At 38.2% G+C, this 18,349-nt stretch overlaps 1 protein-coding gene across 2 annotated transcripts; it reads left to right on the top strand.

Moving 5' to 3' along the window:
• The first annotated feature begins 220 nt into the window (after window positions 1–220).
• On the top strand, window positions 221–18,349 carry LOC101496976 (lysine-specific demethylase REF6-like). 2 transcript variants are annotated; one of them, XM_004501775.4, is made up of 7 exons: window positions 221–1,216; window positions 2,228–2,306; window positions 12,513–12,580; window positions 12,752–12,902; window positions 13,145–13,824; window positions 14,340–14,879; window positions 15,815–18,349. In XM_004501775.4, the coding sequence occupies exons 1-7, from the start codon at window positions 409–411 to the stop codon at window positions 18,151–18,153; spliced, it is 4,665 nt and encodes a 1,554-aa protein (XP_004501832.1). In that variant the 5' UTR covers window positions 221–408; the 3' UTR covers window positions 18,154–18,349. The 2 variants fall into 2 exon arrangements, with proteins under 2 accessions (XP_004501832.1, XP_012571748.1); XM_012716294.3 differs by lacking the exon at window positions 221–1,216 and adding an exon at window positions 2,873–2,975 and having other exon boundaries at window positions 2,268–2,306.

Below are 18,349 nucleotides of genomic sequence, written 5' to 3'. Positions count from 1 at the left end.
GTTTCTAAATTCTTACACAAATATGAATTATCATTATATTACATAAATAGAAAACGAAAGAGAAAAGAAAATGGTAATAATAATAATAATAATAATAATAATATATACATATATAATGGTATTTAGGTAAATAAGAGGAGAAAACAATGGCACAAAACACGGCTCCTAGAATCCACAGTAAAAAACTCACACAACAAACTTGCTTACCGCTGCTCACTACTAAATTCTACTAACCCTTTCATTCCTCTGTAGTATTCAAAACAGAGCAAACATTAGAAACAGAGTCACAGAGAGAGAGAAAAATTAAAAAAACAGAATAAAAAATTGATGTCTTTTTCTCGAGTGATTCTGTCTGAATAAGGTAAATGTAAAATACAAATCACTTCACTGCCGCCGTGAAAGTGATTCATGGCAGTTTCAGAACCAAACGGCGACGTTTTCCCATGGCTGAAATCCATGGCAGTAGCACCAGAGTACAGACCGACAGCGTCGGAGTTCGAAGATCCGATCGGTTACATTTTCAAGATCGAAAAAGAAGCATCCAAATACGGAATCTGCAAAATAATTCCTCCTTTTCCTCCTTCACCTAAGAAAACTGCCATAGCCAACCTAAACAGGTCACTTCCTAATTCCACATTCACGACACGTCAGCAACAGATCGGGTTCTGTCCACGGAAGTCCCGACCCGTTAAACGACCCGTTTGGCAGAGTGGGGACCACTACACTTTCTCCGAGTTCGAAGCTAAAGCCAAATGGTTCGAGAAATGTTACATGAAGAAGCATAACAAAAAGGGTATTAATGGTAGTAATGCTCTTGAAACGGAGACACTGTTTTGGAAAGCGACGGTGGACAAACCGTTTTCAGTTGAATACGCAAACGACATGCCGGGTTCTGCGTTTTCGGCGAAATGTCGTCATGTTGGCGAAGCTGCTTCTGTTGCTCATAGTGCTTGGAATATGAGAGGGGTTTCGAGGGCAAAAGGGTCTTTGTTGAGGTTTATGAAGGAGGAGATTCCTGGGGTGACTTCACCTATGGTTTATCTTGCTATGCTTTTTAGTTGGTTTGCTTGGCATGTTGAGGATCATGATCTTCATAGTTTGAATTATCTTCATATGGGTGCTTCTAAGACTTGGTATGGTGTTCCTAGAGATGCTGCTGTTGCTTTTGAGGATGTTGTTAGGGTTCATGGTTATGGTGGACAGATTAACCCTCTTGGTTAGAATCTCATTAATCATCCTAATTTGTTTTGTTTTGTTTTCAACCACTTTTTGTGTTTTTTTCTCCAACATTATTGAATAGAAATAGATATATTCATATGCATTTGCTTGAAAACTTGTGTTATGATGATTATATGTGGTTTTATGATTCTGTATCTGCCTGCATTGTTTGTTTATTCTCTGATATAAGGTTTATGATGTTCACTTTCTATTAATTATTTGGGGGATTGATTGATATGGACTTCTTCAGAGTAAATTTGTACTGTCCAGGCATTTCTTGTGTTTAAATTCATATAGAACCAATTCCTAGTAATAGTATATGTTTTCCTGTAAATTTTCGATCTTTTACTAGTACATTACCGTGTAGTTTGTTTTCATTCTTTCTCTGCATGCATGTCTTGTGTCGTGCTGCCACAATCCAAAGTTTCAGATTAAGGCAGAGCATGATTGTTAAAACAAGATTCACTAGTGAAATTTTATGAGTTTATATTTTCAGTTTTGGTCTATGTTTTAAAATCAGACTGATAGAAGTGAGTGAAACTCCAATTTTAATAATGTAAGATGACAACATTAGGGTTAATGTTGTTGAATATAGGATCCCAGTACATCATTTAGGAGGCAATGAATGGGTCTAATGATTCAACATAATTTTCATGAAATCTTGCTTACTACTAGAGGGGGTTTAGAAATGTACCCCTATTTGAATATGCACCCCTGTCTCGTTCATTTGCTCTCTACAAATACACTGCCTTATAAAAATATCGCATTTCTAGGTTTCTTGTTCTGTGCAGGCTATGTTCATTGTCATTTATTTACCTTCATTTCTTTCAGTTTTGACATATGGTGTTTGATTTTTCAATCAATGAGGAATATTGGTTGGTTCTATCTCGCATTGTTGAGAGGAACTGGTAGTAATTTCCATATGCTGAAAGAATGACACTTCATTTTTGTGTTTATATATGGATGCACATGTTACATACCTTATACGGGTCTTATTTCCTGTGAACAGTTACATTCGCTATTCTTGGTGAGAAAACAACAGTGATGTCACCAGAAGTATTTATTAGTGCCGGTGTTCCATGCTGCAGGTACTAATTTTTAATGAATGTCATACTATATTTTGTGATGCTCTTATTTGGTAAATCCTCTGATAAATCTCAAGCGTCAATTACTTAACACTTCCACTTTTGCTCTGGCCTGTGGTTTACTTTGAAATATTGCTTGATTTTGTCCAACACAAATCAATTCCAACTTTATTGCTATTGAAGTTCAGCAAAGGCAAATACAATCTTGCTGAAAATGCATCTCCATTACTCGAAACATTTGACTGTTTTTTTGCTGTGCAATTAATTAGATGTTGGAAGTCATCATTACAGCATCTATTTCCGTTTTGAATAATTTGTTTTAATTGTTCCATTGTTGTTCCACTACTTCCCTTTGGAATCATTTATCTGGTGTACTTAATGAATATTGAGCGGTCCTTTATTTGGAACTAGGAAGCCGCTTCTGATGGTTAGTTTTGAAGTTTTTGTTAAAAACAAACAAGGAATCCATAATGGTGTGTCAGTGCTTAGTTTATGCAGTTATCTGGCAGTTAGAGTGGAATGACCATATCTTAAAGGTTTTTCACTTTTTTGGATTTGCTTTGGCATAGGCTTATATTTATCTGCGGTGCTCCACTATTGTTGTTGTTGCGGGAAGTTTCCATTGCTGATAGGCTGAGAGATGGGAAAGCCTAGCTGCATGCTTCATGCTTGGTTCCCTCTATCTTCCCTTTATTTTTTCTGGAATAATCTATTTCTTCTTTTAAAAGAATATCTATTCTCATCCTAGTTGCTGTTCTATTACCCTCTTTTATCTCCAATCTCCAATAATATATATTTTTTTATTATATAATTATGTTGTTGGTAATTGTTGAAAATATATCTTAATAATATTTCAATAATAATATTTGAGTCCATGCACTAATTCATTTAAATAGTCTAAATCTATTATTTACAATATATCCAGCTTGCAAGTAAGTTGGTTGAATCTTTTAATTGGTAATCCCTTTGTTAACACATCTGGCAACTGACACTCAAAAGGAATATAGGTTGTAGTTATCAAGCCACTATCCAGCTGCTCTATGATGAAATGTCTATATATTTCAACGTGTTTCGTTCTGTCATGCTGAGCATGATTATGAGCAATACTGATGGCCAATTTATTGTCACAAAACAACTTCATAAGGCCTTCACACTTTATTTTCAAATCTTTTAGCACAATTTTAGCACAAATTCCTTGTGCCATAGCTCTAAATTTTGAATTGGTGCTTGGTCAAGCCACTACACTTTGCTTCTTGCTCCTTCAAGCAACAAGGTTCCCACACAAGAAAGTACAATACCCTGAAGTAGATCTTCTATCACTCACTGAACTTGCATAATCAACATCAGTATATACCTCCATAGTTAGGCTTCCACCTCTTTTAAACAAGAGTCCTCTTCCCGGAGTAGCTTTGAGATATTGCAGAACACGGTCTACAACTTGTAAATGTCTCACCCTCGAATCATGCATGAATTGGTTCACCACACTAACTGCATAAGCCAAATCCGGCCTAGTGTGTGCCAAATAAATCAACTTTCTCACTAATCTCTGATATTGTGCCTTGTCAACTTTGGCACTTTCCTCCTTATAGTTCATCTTGTGATTTTGTTCAATGGGAACACTCGCAGGTTTGCATCCAAGCATGCCCGTTTCCTGCAAAAGATCAAGCGCATACTTCCTCTGAGAGATGAAAATGCCTTGTTTTGAGTAGGCCACTTCAATTCCCAAGAAATACTTGAGATGCCCTAGGTCCTTCATTTTAAATTTTCCTGATAATTTCTCCTCGAGTAGTTGTCTCTCAATCAAATCGTCTCTTGTAAAAATAATATTGTCAACATAGACAAGAAGTACATTCAATTTTCCTCCTTGCGAATGTTTGTAAAAAAGAATGTGATCTCCTTGGCTTTGCTTATAGCCCAAACACCCCATTGCCTTTGTGAATCTTGCCTTGTAACGATTAAGGGTGCCATCTGATTTGTGTTTAACTGTAAAAATCCATATGCATCCAACTGGCTTCTTGCCTTCTTACCTCTCAACAATCTCCCAATTTCCATTTTTCTTAAGTGCTTTCATTTCTTCATCCATAGGTTGGACCCAATTTTTATCTTGCATTACTTCTTGAACATATGATGGGATTCTCACAGAGTCAACAATTATAGTAAAAACCTGATACTGTGGGGAAAAATGTTTAGAGGCACAAGATCTTTTATCCTTTCTCAAAGCAATAGGCAAATCATCTGGATTAGTATAAGATGTTTGAGAATCACCAACAAAGGGATCATTTTCAGTATTTACATCTGGCTCGGGCAATGGATTAGTATCACAAGTATCAGAAATCTCAAAACCCCCAATAGAGGATCATGTTCAGCGGTTACCTGTAGCTCAGGCAATTGAAGTTGTTTATGGAGCATGTCTGGTTTACTTCTTCTTTGATAAACAAGAATTGACTCATTAGCCTGATCTTTATTTGGTGGAGACTAAATTTAGAATTAGGAGATGGAGCAGAAATAGGAGTCTCAGGAAAACTAGGACCAAGGACCATAATTTCAAACTCAAATTCCAAGTCATTCATGTTCTCCCCTTGAAGTTGAGAGCGAATGAAGTAAGAAACATTTTCATGAAAGGTTATATCTTTTGAAACAAAGTACTTACGACTGGGAGGATGATAACATTTGTACCCTCTTTTGTTAGGAGAATAATCCACAAAGACACATCTAACTCCTCTAGAACCCAACTTAGTCCGATGTTGCTTATGAACATGGACAAAAACAACAAATCCAAATACTCGAGACTCAGGGTTCTGTATGATAGAAATAGAAGGAAAAAGTGAAGTCATGTGTTGAAGATTGGCGCTAATTAAGGAGAATCAACAGATTCTATTTTGTACAGTTTTATGACAGCTTTATGTCCATTAAATGTAGATTAGTATTAGCTAATTCCTAGCCTTTCCTATCTTATTAGAATTAGCAATTATGAGGAGAATAACTTCCCTAATTCCTAGGCTAGATCAGCGCCCAGCCTTAATCTCCTAGTCTGTATAAATTCTGCTTTGTATTACTGTAAAGATATAGAAAATAAAATAAGAAAATTCCGCATGGTATCAGAGCTCGATCTGATCCATCCCTAAGAAAACCCTAGCGTCGCCAGCAATGGGTGAACCTTCCAACGAACAGCCAAAGATGGAAACTGGATCATTTCCGACCAGTTCACATGATGGGCTCAGTCATCTCATCACTGGCCATAAATTAAATGGTCAAAACTATACCCAATGGGTAAGATCAGTCAAGATCTTCCTTCAAGGAAAAGGGAGAGAAGACTACATCACAGGAGACACAAAATGTCCCCAAGAAGGAGATGCCACCCTTCAAAAATGGAAACTTGAGAATAGCCAAGTAATGTCATGGCTGCTCAACACCATGACCAACGAAATTGGTGAAAATTTCATGTTCTATGATTCGGCAAAGGAGATATGGGATGCTGTGAAGGAAACATATTCAAATGTGGACAATACCTCTGCCATATTTGAGATAAGAAGCATTCTACACAACCTTCGACAAGGAGAATCTTCTGTTACTGAGTATTTTAATACACTTAGTAGACATTGGCAACAACTAGATGTATATGAAGAAGTCACATGGGACTGTCCAGGGGATAAGAAAAAATTCAAAGAGCTGGTGGAGAAGGACAGAATCTACATGTTCCTATTGGGACTAAACAAGGACCTTGATGAAGTCCGTGGAAGGATCCTTGGAACCAAACCTCTTCCCAAAATTCGGGAAGCCTTTTCAGAAGTAAGGAGAGAAGAGAGCAGGAGGAAACTCATGTTGGGAAATGCCACCTCAACACCTCCCACCGAGAGCTCAGCAATGGCTGCAAGAGGAAACCAAATTCGGCCATTTCAAAAGAAAAATCGTCCCTGGTGTGATCACTGCAAGAAACCAGGCCATACACAAGAAATATGTTGGGTTATACATGGAAAACCCCCAGAAGCCAAGCAATTCAAAAGCAGGGACAGCAGAGGCAACGCAATTTTTAACTACCAAGAAGCTGAGGTAAAATCTACTTCATTTCCATTTAACAAGGAACAAATGGAGGCTTTACAAAAAATCTTCAAACAAACCATGCTCTCTACAGAAAAAGGTGGTACGGCTGTAGTGGCTCAGAGAGGGAATGTCTCACATGCTCTAAATACTAGCATGGGAAAAACAAAGTCATGGATTGTTGACTCAGGGGCTTCAGATCACATGACTGGAAATTTTAATTTGTTTACTAGTTATTCTCCTTATCCATTTAACTGCACTGTCCGAATAGCAGATGGCACACATTCTAAGGTCATGGGTACAGGATCAATTATTTTGTCACCTAATATTACACTAGAATATGTTCTATATGTGCCAAAACTTGATTGCAACTTGCTGTCCATTAGCAAAATCACAAGAGATTTGAAATGTGTTACTAAATTTTCTCCTAACTTGTGTGAATTTCAGATTTTGGAGTCGGGGAAGACGATTGGCAGTGCTAAAGAGTGTGCTGGACTCTACCTACTTCAAGCTGAAGAATTAGAAAGAGGACTCAAGAACCAGTCATATGCAGCAGCTAGTGTTCCAAGTAGTGACAATCCTGTAATGTTATGGCACTATCGATTAGGCCACCCAAATTTCATGTATCTGGAAAAATTATTTCCTTCTTTATTCAATAAAAATCAGAAGCATTTTCAGTGTGAAATTTGTCAATTGTCCAAACATACACGTAGCCAATACCCACCCCAACCCTATAAGCCATCCCAACCTTTCGCCCTAATTCATAGTGATGTATGGGGACCATCACGCATTAAGAATGTTACTGGTTCTAGATGGTTTGTCACGTTCATTGACGATCACACTCGTGTTACCTGGGTATTTTTAATGAAAGAGAAATCAGAAGTAGGAAGGATCTTTGAGGTTTTCCACAACATGGTGCAAACTCAATTTCACAACAAGATCCAAGTGCTTAGAACTGACAATGGTTGTGAGTACTACAATTCGATTCTAAGTTCTTACCTACAAAAAGTTGGCATTGTTCACCAAAGCTCTTGTGTGGACACTCCACAACAAAACGGAGTTGCGGAAAGAAAGAATAGACATATTTTGGAAGTAACTAGATCAATCATGTTAGCCACAAATGTCCCGAACCAGTTTTGGGGGGAAGCTGTCCTTTCGGCAACACACCTTATAAATAGAATGCCTTCCCGGATCCTTAACCTCAAGACCCCCCTCTCCACACTCCAAATCTTCTTCCCAACCAGCAAAATACTCACCTCCATTCCCTTAAAGATTTTTGGATGCTCATCCTTCGTCCACAACCACAACCCACACCGTAGTAAACTTGACCCCAAATCTATCAAGTGCATTTTTCTTGGTTACTCACCTCACCAAAAAGGGTACAGATGTTACTCACCCATCACCAAAAAATTCTACCACACCATGGATGTAACCTTCTTTGAGAACCAACCATACTACCCCAAAGTTGGCATTCAGGGGGAGCAAGTACACACATATCCAATTGAAACTTTAGAATACCAACCTTGGATGTTTGAACAAACAGAAACTGCCCCTATCCCAGCTGAAAGGACAGCAGAACCTGAACCGGTTGTTGTAACAGAAACTGAAGCAGTGGCCGAGGCAGAAAATGGAAAAAACAATGAAATTGGAACAACCCAACATAATCAAACAGAAACTGAAGCAGTGGCCGAGGCAGAAAATGGAAAAAACAATGCAATTGGAACAACCCAACATAATCAAGGTACACACGAAGGAAGTTGGAAAACTTATGAAAGAAGAAGGAGGAAGGAAGTAGAGCCTAGCACAGCTCCACCGCAAAGCCATGAGTCTCACCAGATTCCAGAAAATGAAATCCCTACAGGTAACGTTGTCCCAAACTCTAAACTCCTTGTGAATCTTGACACTGTTGATATTGATATTCCTATTGCTGTAAGAAAAGGGGTGAGAACTTGCACTCAACACCCTATTGAGAATTGTGTTTCCTATGGAAAATTATCACAAAACTACAGATCATTTGTAGCAGCCATTGACAACATAGAAATTCCAAGGAATGTTCAAGAAGCTCTACAGAAACCTGAATGGGCAGCAGCTGTAACTGAAGAAGTCCAAGCACTGGTAAAAAATGGCACATGGGAAATCACCACAATACCTGAAGGGAAGAAACCAGTGGGATGCAAGTGGATCTTTTCGGTTAAACACAATGCTGATGGGAGTATAAACAGGTACAAGGCCCGATTAGTTGCAAAGGGATTTACACAATCATATGGAGTGGACTATGAAGAGACCTTTGCACCTGTGGCAAAACTCAACTCAGTCCGGGTCCTATTATCATTGGCAGCAAATCTAGATTGGCCCCTACACCAATTAGATATAAAGAATGCCTTCCTAAACGGTGAGCTAGAAGAGGAGGTGTATATGCAAATACCTCCCGGGCTTGAATCACATGACACCTCAAACATGGTATGCAAACTCCATAAATCCCTCTATGGCTTGAAACAATCTCCAAGAGCATGGTTTGATAGACTAACAAGAGTTGTCAGGGAAGATGGCTTTGCCCAATGCCAAACAGACCACACTATGTTTGTTAAGCACTCTCCGGAGGGAAGAATAGCCTTATTTATTGTCTATGTTGATGATATTGTTATTACAGGAGATGATCATGATCAAATCAGCCACCTCAAGAGTATCTTAACCGAAGAATTTGAAGTCAAAGATTTGGGCCAACTCAAGTACTTTCTAGGAATGGAAATTGCTCGGACAAGGGATGGTATTTGTGTTTCTCAAAGGAAATACACTTTGGATTTACTCAAAGAAACAGGGATGCTTGGATGCAAAGTTGCCAATACTCCGGTAGAACCCATGAAACAAAGTGAAGAAGAAAGTGTACCTGCTGATAAGGATAGATACCAAAGCTTAGTTGGAACACTAATCTATCTAACTCACACTAGACCAAATATTGGTTTTGCTGTGAGCTTGGCTAGTCGCTACATGTCCAACCCAACTGAGACTAGCATGAAGGCTCTAAATAGAATCCTTCAATACCTAAAGGGTACACCTGGCCGCGGGCTCTATTTCCAGAAGAGCCACAACCAGGGAATTGAAGTTTATACCGACTCAGATTGGGCAGGGAGTTTATCTGACAGGAAATCCACCACAGGCTATTGCACCTTTGTATGGGGAAACTTGGTAACATGGAGAAGTAAGAAACAATCTGTGGTCGCTAGAAGTAGTGCAGAAGCTGAATTCAGAGCTATGGCACAAGGAATTTGTGAAGGGATTTGGCTCAAACGAATGTTGGATGAGATCAAAATTCCTACTAACTACACTATGAGAATACTTTGTGACAACAAGGCAGCTATAAGTATTGCAAAAAACCCGGTTCACCATGATAGAACAAAGCATGTGGAAATAGACAAACACTTCATTAAGGAGAAAATTGATCATGAGATCATAAGTGTTAACCACATCTCATCAAACAGACAAACAGCAGACATTCTAACAAAGGCACTTTCAAGGCACACATACGAAACTATCAGGTCCAATCTGGGTATGATAGATATCTACCACCCAGATTGAGGGGGAGTGTTGAAGATTGGCGCTAATTAAGGAGAATCAACAGATTTTGTTTTGTACAGTTTTATGACAGTTGTATGTCCATTAAATATAGATTAGTATTAGCTAATTCCTAGCCTTTCCTATCTTATTAGAATTAGCAATTATGAGGAGAATAACTTCCCTAATTCCTAGGCTAGATCAGCGCCCAACCTTAATCTCCTAGTCTGTATAAATTCTGCTTTGTATTACTGTAAAGATATAGAAAATAAAATAAGAAAATTCCGCATCATGCATTGAATTGGACTAACATTACCTAAAACACGAGATGACATACAATTAATTAGATAAATAACTGTCAATACGATTTCACCCCAATATGATTTTGGGGCAAACATTTGGAAGAGAAGAACTCGAGCAACTTCAAGAAGGTGGCGATTTTCGCAACTCCATTTTGTTGTGGGGTGTCAACACATGTGAATTCATGAATAATCCCTTGTTTACTATTAAAACTTGAAAGGCTATGATTGACATATTCCTTGTCATTGTTAGAATGTAATCTTTTAATGCCTTTCCAAATTGTGTTTGTACCATCTTGTAAAATTGAATAAACAATTGAAGTACTTCTGATTTATTCTTCATCAAATAAATCCAAGTTACTAAAATCACCAATAAACGAAACAAACCACGTCGCACCAGAAATATTAGAAGTTGGGGCAGGTCCCCAAACATCAGAATGAATAAGATCAAATGCTTCAACACTTTTATAGGACTCAAGGAAATTAGCACAATGATGCTTAGAATACTGACAATTATCACACTTAAATGATTCAATAGATTGCTTTATAAACAAAGAAGGATACAAATACTTCATCAGGGAGAAAGGAGGATGACCAAAACGCTTGTTCTGAAGCCATATTTGTGAGGCATGAGAGTCTGATTGAGACTGGGGTGCCGAAGACAACATCTTTTGATTAGTTCGTTTATCAGACAAATAGTACAACCCTTCTTGTTTCATTGCAACTGCAATTGTCTTCCCCATTGCAAGATCTTGAAAAGCACAATGAGAATAAAAAATGATTAGTGCACAATTATGATCCTTGGTAAGCTTACGGATATAGATAAGGTTATGAGAGATTGTGGGAACATGTAACACATTTTTTTCAATTTAAAAGACGGTTGGAGTTCAATATTCCCAGAGCCAACAACATGAGTACGAGAGCCATCAGCAACAGTAACATAATCAAATATTAGATGGAGAATTATACAAGGTAAACCTTTCTGAATGAGACGTCATGTGATCAGTAGCTTCAGAATCTAGAATGCAAGAATCCTAAAGCATAATACCAGAGGCAGTAAGTCATTGGGAACCATTATCACTCACTCCTGCCATAAAAAAGAAGGAACCAAGCACCAAAAAAAACAGCAGCTAAACGGGTACGACTGTCAGCCAAAAACGAATGTCGAAAGTCCAAAAAATAGGATAACCGTAACATTGTCTTCTTCGGTAGAACCAAAACAAAAACACTACTGAATAGTACCACAGAATGAGGCCTATGCAATTTAATAACTGTTAGAATATTAGAAAATATCTTATAATATCTTTTATATTATATTAGAGTATCTTAAATTATTTATTAGGATCAATTTATAATCATAGAGATATCTTAGAATATCTCTCATTATTATTATGATTTATTCCTGATTTAGGATTGAGTCTATGTTTCTCTATAAATAGAGATTATTATTGAATCTTTTGTAATCAAATTAACATTAAGCTATTATCAATAATATTTAAACCCTTATTATTTTCTCTCCTCCTTTTCTCTAAAATCCCACAACTTCAACAATAACATCCCAAAAACAGTCCCAAACAAAACTACCGCGATGAATAATGATGCACGTAGAAAATACCCACCTTTAAAAGTATCTCAGATGATGATTTTGACCACATAAAGAGAAACAGGGAAGGCCGGCGAGCAAACTGGGAGAAAATGGCAGCGAACGGCAACCATGAAGGCAGCGTGTGTAGTTCACGTGCCGGAATTGAAGCTGCGAGTGGTGTTCACATGCCGGAACAAAGGAGGCATGTGGCATGTCAGACGGTGACGATACTTTGAGGTCTGGCCAATCTTGAAGCGGCAAATCTGATGGTATGGTCACCGGCACGAAAAACGATGTAAAAAATGGTCAAACGAGCGTGAACAGTAAGGGACCGGTAACGACGGTATGAGTAGTGACGATTCAAACACAAGCAAACTTGTAAAGTCCTGCAGTAAAGGACCAAGAATCAATCCGCATTAAAGGCGTAAAAGAAACCATAATTGTGACGGAGGCTAGGGTTTAAGCGGAAGCACGGCCCCAAAACTGGGAGTTCGTGTTACCATGTTGAAAATATATCTTAATAATATTTCAATAATAATATTTGAGTACATGCACTTATTCATTTAAATAGTCTAAACCTATTGGGCCTCATTGATGATCTACAATAAATATAAATACATCTATTGTTTACAATAGTAATCATGATAATTAGAAGCCAGTTTTTTTTAGTGATCCTGTATGGTGGTTTATACTAATTGTGCATCTTGACTTTAACTTTTAATTCCTTTGAATCAGGTTAGTGCAAAATGCTGGGGAGTTTGTCGTGACATTTCCAAGAGCCTATCACACAGGGTTTAGTCATGGTAAGAGTTAAGACACTTGACAATTTATGAATGTTACTTACAGGCTCAATGACTCTCCCTCTTCCCGTCCCTCTGTTTCTCTTTCTCTATGGGAGGGAGCGGGGTTACCTTGTTTAACTTGTTTCTGCCAATAGTTGAATGCTTCTAACACCTTGGATATATATTGTGTAGGTTTTAACTGTGGAGAGGCAGCAAACATTGCAACACCTGAGTGGTTGAGGGTTGCTAAAGATGCTGCTATTCGGAGGGCTTCAATAAATTATCCTCCCATGGTTTCACATTTCCAGTTACTCTATGACCTTGCCTTAGCTTTGTGTTCTAGGTTCGTCTTTCTATATTCTAGCCTTTTGTAATTGGCTATAAGAGTGCCGCCATTATGTTATCAAATTTTTAACTGAAATTCCCCAATTTTAAAATCTTTGGGCGAATAATTCTAGATAAAGCATACACATTTGTGTGTGTATTAATATGATTTGATCATGGCATAAATGCAAAATGATTTTGAAGACCATATAGCTATTATAATATATGCTTCTTGTAAATATTCTTGTTCTTTCTTTACAGAGTTCCTGGGGGAATCAGTGTGAAACCTCGGAGTTCTCGTCTCAAAGATAAGAAAAAGGGCGAAGGAGAAGCTGTAATTAAAGAACTATTTGTCCAGGATGTGTTACAAAACAATGATCTGCTTCACGTACTTGGAAAAGAAGCTTCTGTAGTGCTCCTTCCTCGCAGTTCAGTTGACATTCCTATTTGCTCAAAATTACGTGTTGGAAGCCAGAGAGTAAAAGTGAACCCTGGATTTTCCATTAATGTATGCAATTCTGAGGGAATGAATTCCTCAAAAGGTTTTGTTTCTGATGATCTGGTATTCAACAGGAATCGCGGAATTGCGCAAGAAAAAAATTTATGTTCTGTGAAAGACAAGTTTACTTTGTTGTGCGACGGGAAGGGGATTTCCTCATCTGAAGCAAATGGTGACACATCCCCTTCAAGTTCTAAGCAACTTCAAAGAGACAGTGAAAGTGAAACTAGTCAAGAAGATGGATTGCCAGATCAGAGATTGTTTTCATGTGTCACGTGTGGACTATTAAGCTTTTCTTGTGTTGCTATTGTACAGCCTAGAGAACCAGCAGCTAGATATTTTACGTCTTCTGATTGTAGCATCTTTAGTGATTGGGCTGTTGGATCTGGAGTACCTGTTGCCCGTGAAGAGGCAAATATTCCTGAGCCAAGCATGTATACAGGCAGGTTTTGCAAGTTCCATTTCTACTATTTCATAGTATTTCGTATCATATTGTATCAATAAGGATTTTTTCAGTTATAACTTATAATCAATCATGACTACACGTTCTAGGTATTTTTGGGGCCTGTTTCATATGCTCATTAGGATGTATGTCTACAGTCTATTCATTTGGTCAGTTGTCCTCTACATATAATACCTGAACTGCATGGCCAGCCTGTCCTGATTTTTTTCCTACTGTAGACCAGAACACAAATGTTGTGCCTGTAGCGTACTTATCTCTGCATGAGCATGGACTGGAGCTATCATGTTTGGTACCCCTCCTTGTGTGTTGCCAAGATATTTTTCTGTTACATCTTTGTTCTGTTTGGAGATATTTATCCTCCACCTCCTTCTTCCTCCAGTTCTTTTTTGAATACTCCCTTTTGTAAAAAAATGGTTGTACATAAATTCTTAGCCTTGATTTTCGTTGGCAAGGATTTAGGTACAAGTACTGATCCATTTAATTTTGAAATGCAGGGTGGACAAAGAAAAATGCCAAAGAAAAGTCTTTAAATACTGAAGGAGGAAATGGTAATACAGCTCTTGCATTATTGGCTTCAGCTTATGGAAATTCTTCTGACTCTGAGGAAGATGCAGTTGACAATCATGAATTGAATGCGATAAAATCTACATCAGAAAGATTGCCTTCTAATTTTCGAGATTCACATGCTAATTCCATGACTAGACTTGATAAAGATGACATTCTTTCAGAGAGTTCCAGTTATGAAGCAAATAGATCTGAGTGTAATTTCGGTTATCAGCCTTGTGACAAATCTTTTGAGGAACAGGATTATAAAATCACTTCAGGGGTTGCATTTGAAAATACAAGGGCAATGCCTTATTCCGCAACGTTTAGTTCCCCGAATACTAATGATGCTGAAAAAAATGCTTTGTTGGCGCCGCAGTGTGATGAAGACTCATCTAGAATGCATGTATTCTGTCTAGAGCATGCTGCAGAAGCAGAGCAGCAACTTCGCCCAATAGGTGGATCCCGCATATTGCTCTTATGTCATCCAGGTCTGGGGTTGATTGATTCACTGTTCATTTATGCTGTATTGTTTATTCTATACCCAAGTTGTTGCAAAAAGTTCTATTCCTTTGCCGTTTGCCACTCTTTTGTTTCCTTTTAAGTAAAAGTTTTTCACTCTTTTGTAAATAGGGGGGGCATCACAGGATTCACAGTCAGTAAAATTCTTGTACATCATCCACAGATTAAAAATAAACATATTTATTATTATTTTTGCTTGTGGTTTTCCATTTGTTGTTTTTCTTTTTTCTTTTCCTGCATGCTATGCAGCTCGTCACATTGAATGGTATATAGCTTTTCTCCAATAAGAAAGAAAGAAGAGTTTCCTTATCTAACCAATTTCATATGAAGAAGGATCAATCTTAAATGGAACTCTTCATGTTAACAGTGTGCTAAGAAGCCAAAAATAGAAAACACTTATTGGGAATCATCGTTTTTTAAATACAGTTATTTCTATTTCTTGATTGCTCAACCAATGCCCTTAGCAGGAACCTTTAAAAAAATCATGAATCTGATTTTTGTTTTTTTGTAGTTGCTCCTTTTTTAACTTATTTTTAAAGTCATAGACTTTTGCAAAGGAATTGTATGGTATGATTTTTATTTGTGATGGACAATGTAGGAAACTGACTCTTCACTAGTTCTCATATTTCAGCCTCAGAATTTTTTTTAGCTTTGATGAGTTATACTAGACAGGGTCTCTAAAAAGATGCATCTTGTTGATTTGAAAAAGCATTTTTCAGTTAGTTTCATGGCTCAATATTAGTTGGTGTATGTTATACCTCATTGCTACTGATTAACTTTTCTTCTTTATCTGCATCTCATAGGGTTATGATTACTTTGCTAGTGATTACATTGTGTAGTTGCTTTTACAGTTCAATGGTTTTCTTTTTTTACAAATCATTCATGGTTTATTTTACATGTTCAGATTATCCCAATATAGAGGCCGAAGCTAAATTGGTGGCAGAAGATTTGGGGATTGATTACATGTGGAAGAGTATTTCCTACAGGCATGGCACCAAGGAGGATGAAGAGAGGGTCCAATCAGCTCTGGATTGTGAGGAAGCGATTCCTGGGAATGGGGACTGGGCTGTCAAGCTAGGAATAAATCTCTTTTACAGTGCAAATCTTGGTCGCTCTCCTCTTTATAGTAAGCAGATGCCTTACAATTCGGTTATATATTATGCATTTGGTTGTAGCTCTCCAACAAGCTCTCCCATAGAACCAAAGGTCTATCAGAGAAGGGACAGCAAACAGAAAAAGGTAGTTGCTGGCAAATGGTGTGGTAAAGTTTGGATGTCTAATCAGGTCCATCCCCTTTTAGCAAAAAGGGATTATGAAGATGTTGAGGATGAGAAAAGTGTACATGGATTGATAATACCCGATGAGAAAATCGAGAGATCAAGAAGGACCCCCAAAACTGAAACTGCTATTACAAAATCAGGTAGCAAAAGGAAAACTACCTCAGGGAGTGGACGAACCAGGAAAGGAAGGTTTGTTGAAAAACATGTCGTTTTGGATAGTTCCGCCGAAGATAAACTCAATCCTCAGCAAAGGCAGACTCTTAGAAGCAAGCAAGCTAGGTGTGTTGAGAAAGATGGTACAGATTTTCTCAGTGATTGTTCTCCTCCATATCATCGTAGAAATCCTATAAGCAAACAAACCAATTGCACTGAAAGTGATGCAGTTTCTGATGATTTGTTTGATGATGATGATCACATGCGACATAGAAGGGGTTTTAATGTCAAAAAAGCTAAATTTATAGACAATGATGTGGTTTCAGATGGTACAGTGGACTATGATACTGATTGTCATCAGATGGGAGAACTTAGATGCAAGCAAATTGAAGATACAGAGAGAGACTCGATTTCAGAGGATTCTTTGGATGTTGGTTCCTTTCAGTTGCACAGGAAGACTTCTAGAAGCAAGAATGGCAACTTCATTAATGAAGAAGTGGCAATTTTTGATGACCAAATGGAGAATAGTTGTCAGAAGCAGAAAAAAAGAATTCCTAAAAGCAGGCAAGGTAAATCCCTTGTTGAAAAAGATTCAGTGATATCAGATGACCAACTGGAGCTGAACACGCAGAAGCAGCGGCGGAGGAATCCTATAAGTACAAAAGCCAAATACCTCGCCGAAGAGGATATTATATCTGATGACCAAACAGAGGGCAATTGTCGCAAGTACCAAAGACGGACAGTTAGAGTCAGGCAAGCCAAATGTATAATAGGGGAATATGTAATGTCTGACGACCAATTGGATAGTCCCTTTCAAAAGCAGAAAACAAGCATTTCTAGAAGGAAAAACAAAGGCATTGATAGAGAAGTTAAAAATGTAATCTCAGATGACCAACTGGAGGATCACTTTCAGCAGCAGCAGAGAAGAATTCCTAGGAGCAGGCACACCAAACAGGCTGAGAAAGAAATTACCGATGACTCGGCTGATAATAATGCTCATCTGCCGCATAGAACTTCTAAAAGGAAGAAAGCTAAATGCAAGGATGAAGATGGTATGAGTTTAGATGATGAAATGGAAGATGATTCTCTTCAGCAGCACAAGAGAAATCTTCCAAGTAAACAATCCAAACGAAAGACACTTAAACAGATGAAACAATCCAAATCTCTCCAAATGAAGAACCAGACACCTCAGCAAGTGAAATCAGAGGCTGCTCAGCAAATAAAGCAGCCTTCTCATTTGCGGAGTAAACAATCTGGTAACTCCAGGGAGGTTAGTTTAGATATGGACGAGGAGGAAGAAGGTGGACCTAGCACCCGCCTCAGAAAGAGAGTCCCAAAAGCTGAGGAGTCTGAAGAAAAACCAAAAGACAAGCAAACCAAAAGGAAAAGGGCAAAGGATGCTGCAGCTGCAAAGGTTTCAGCTGGCAATGCCAAAGCGAAGGATGGGGAAGAAGAATATCAGTGTGACATTGAAGGATGCACCATGAGTTTTGAGTCAAAACAAGAGCTGGTGCATCATAAGAGAAATATCTGTCCAGTAAAAGGTTGCGGGAAAAAGTTTTTCTCGCACAAATATCTGGTGCAGCACCGGCGAGTTCATGAGGATGACCGCCCCCTTAAATGCCCCTGGAAGGGGTGCAAGATGAGTTTTAAGTGGGCATGGGCTCGAACTGAGCATATTCGAGTCCACACCGGTGCACGTCCTTATGTATGTGCCGAGCCAGATTGTGGGCAAACATTCAGATTTGTGTCTGATTTCAGTCGACATAAGCGAAAGACTGGTCATTTAGCAAAGAAGAATCGTCAATAGTCAGCGGGATAGATGTTTTTACTTAACATGTTTTTTTAGAATTTATTATGAATCCATTGCTTAATTGACCAAGCTAGGACTAACATTTTAGGATATCCCTGCAATTGCCATTTGTAACAACTATTAATTCTGTTTGGTTTGGGTCTTCAACCCATTATTTCATTCCAATTAAAGCAATTGCTTAATTCTCATCCAA

Source organism: Cicer arietinum, chromosome 5 (genome assembly GCF_000331145.2).
Source record: "Cicer arietinum cultivar CDC Frontier isolate Library 1 chromosome 5, Cicar.CDCFrontier_v2.0, whole genome shotgun sequence".
Lineage (NCBI taxonomy): Eukaryota > Viridiplantae > Streptophyta > Magnoliopsida > Fabales > Fabaceae > Cicer > Cicer arietinum.
This window is presented reverse-complemented; position numbering and strand designations above follow the sequence as displayed.